This window comes from Plasmodium gaboni, chromosome 3 (genome assembly GCF_001602025.1).
Source record: "Plasmodium gaboni strain SY75 chromosome 3, whole genome shotgun sequence".
Taxonomy (NCBI): Eukaryota; Apicomplexa; class Aconoidasida; order Haemosporida; family Plasmodiidae; genus Plasmodium; species Plasmodium gaboni.
This window is the reverse complement of record NC_031483.1, coordinates 539953-541892: the sequence shown is the minus strand read 5'-3', so window position 1 is coordinate 541892 and position 1940 is coordinate 539953. Positions and strand designations below refer to the sequence as shown.

General features: G+C 19.5%; 1 protein-coding gene across 1 annotated transcript; it reads right to left on the bottom strand.

Moving 5' to 3' along the window:
- Positions 1-477: 477 nt before the first annotated feature.
- PGSY75_0316700 (putative HVA22/TB2/DP1 family protein) lies at positions 478-1606 on the bottom strand (the record flags this gene model as incomplete). The annotated part of the gene is made up of 2 exons (XM_018784019.1): positions 478-839; positions 1303-1606. 2 exons carry the CDS (start codon positions 1604-1606, stop codon positions 478-480), a joined length of 666 nt encoding a protein of 221 aa, XP_018643602.1.
- Between the last annotated feature and the right edge of the window lie 334 nt (positions 1607-1940).

Below are 1940 nucleotides of genomic sequence, written 5' to 3'. Positions count from 1 at the left end.
ATATTATAATATTTATGGTATATATATTATATATTTGAATAAGCATAGGAAGAAACACTAAAAAAAAAATGACATAAAAGTGTAATATATATATATAATATATATATATATATTTATTTATTTATTTATTTATTTATATACATATGTGGAATAAAAATAATAAAAAAAAAAATTGGTTTCTAGATAATGATTTTAAGAAGAAAAAAATGTTACATAAAAATATATAAGACTGTCATACTGTGATAGAGCTCTTATTTTTCGTTTACATATATTTCTTTAGATATGCCATATGAATAGATAAAATATATATATATATATATATATATTTTTATTTCCAACAATTTTTGAACTGTGAATTTTTTTTTAAGTTGGTTATAGCAAATTCTTAATTTATTTTTTTTGTTTATATATTCTTGTCACTATTCAAATTTCTATATTTATTTAAACATATTATACAAAATAAATTATTTCCTTTATTCATATGTGTCTTCTTCTTATTCCTTCCTGTACTAACTTCTCCGTTAAATTTCCTGTGATTTGAGTTAAATGGCTAGTTGCCGTTTGGCTAATTTTCTGAACAGTGTCATCTATAATTTTTTCATGTTTCAATAAAATGGGACGAATTATATAGTTGTATACCATTACTGCTCCTCGTACCTGGGGCATATACAAATATAAAAGAAAAAGCAATTTTATTAGGTAATAAAAAGGTACCCAAAATAATATTATGTCAATTAAATATTCAATAAAAAAAAACAAAGAAAAAACCACCCAATATGTTAACCATAATTTAGTTTCATCTCTGCTTTGAGATTCAACAGCTTTGAAGGATTGATACGCTGTAAAAAAATAAACAAAATGTAAAAGGGGATTATATGTAAATGGCCATATTAAGTATAGACAAATATATATGTATATATATATATATATATTTTATTTTTATTTGCATGAACACGTTCATGTAAATTTGATATATTTTTATGAACACGCAAGGTAAAAATAAGTATATTTATATAAATTTGTTCAGGTAAATATATATATATATATATATATATATATGTTTATTGATTGACACACACATGTACAAAATATTTACATTAAATAGTGTTTATATATTCACAATATGTTATAAAAGATGTGTATTTTAATTAATAAATTTATATGACATTTAAAATGTTCTTTATATATATGTATAAATTTATATATATGTATAAATTTATATGTATGTATATATTTATATATATGTATATATGTATATATTTATATATATGTATATTTTATTAGTTTATTTTTTTTTAATACCCGGATAAGCAAAGCCAACGACATTACAAATAATTGCAGCACCCCATCCAAAAACTAAAGAAAGAAATATAAATATGGAAAAAGGTACGATAATATAAGATGGTTTAACACCAAATTTTTTCCCTATATTATTTAAGAATGGATATTTTTTAACATAATTATCTATATTGTTAAATACTCTACTAACATCTAAATTATTTAATTTATCACTAAAAACGTTTGATGATATTCTTTTAAGACTATTCAGTGATGTATTGATCCTTTCGTCTTTTTCTTTATGTTTATACAACTTGGTCATTTTCATTTTGTCATATAATTTGTTTTGTATACAATTAAAAAATATAAGTTAAATAATCTAAATAATTAATATATATATATAAATATATACATATATTGTTTTATTGATATTTATAATGTTAAATAAACTATTTGGTGACATACAAAAATATTATGTTTGACATATGCAAATTAAATGTACATATATATATATATATATATATGTATGCATGTATGTATGTATATTTATTTTTTAATATGTTAAATATACTCAATCTTAATAAAAATAACCAGAAAGTATTATATTTTACACTATAATATATAAATATGTGTTTATCCACAACCAAAAATATATATCTGTT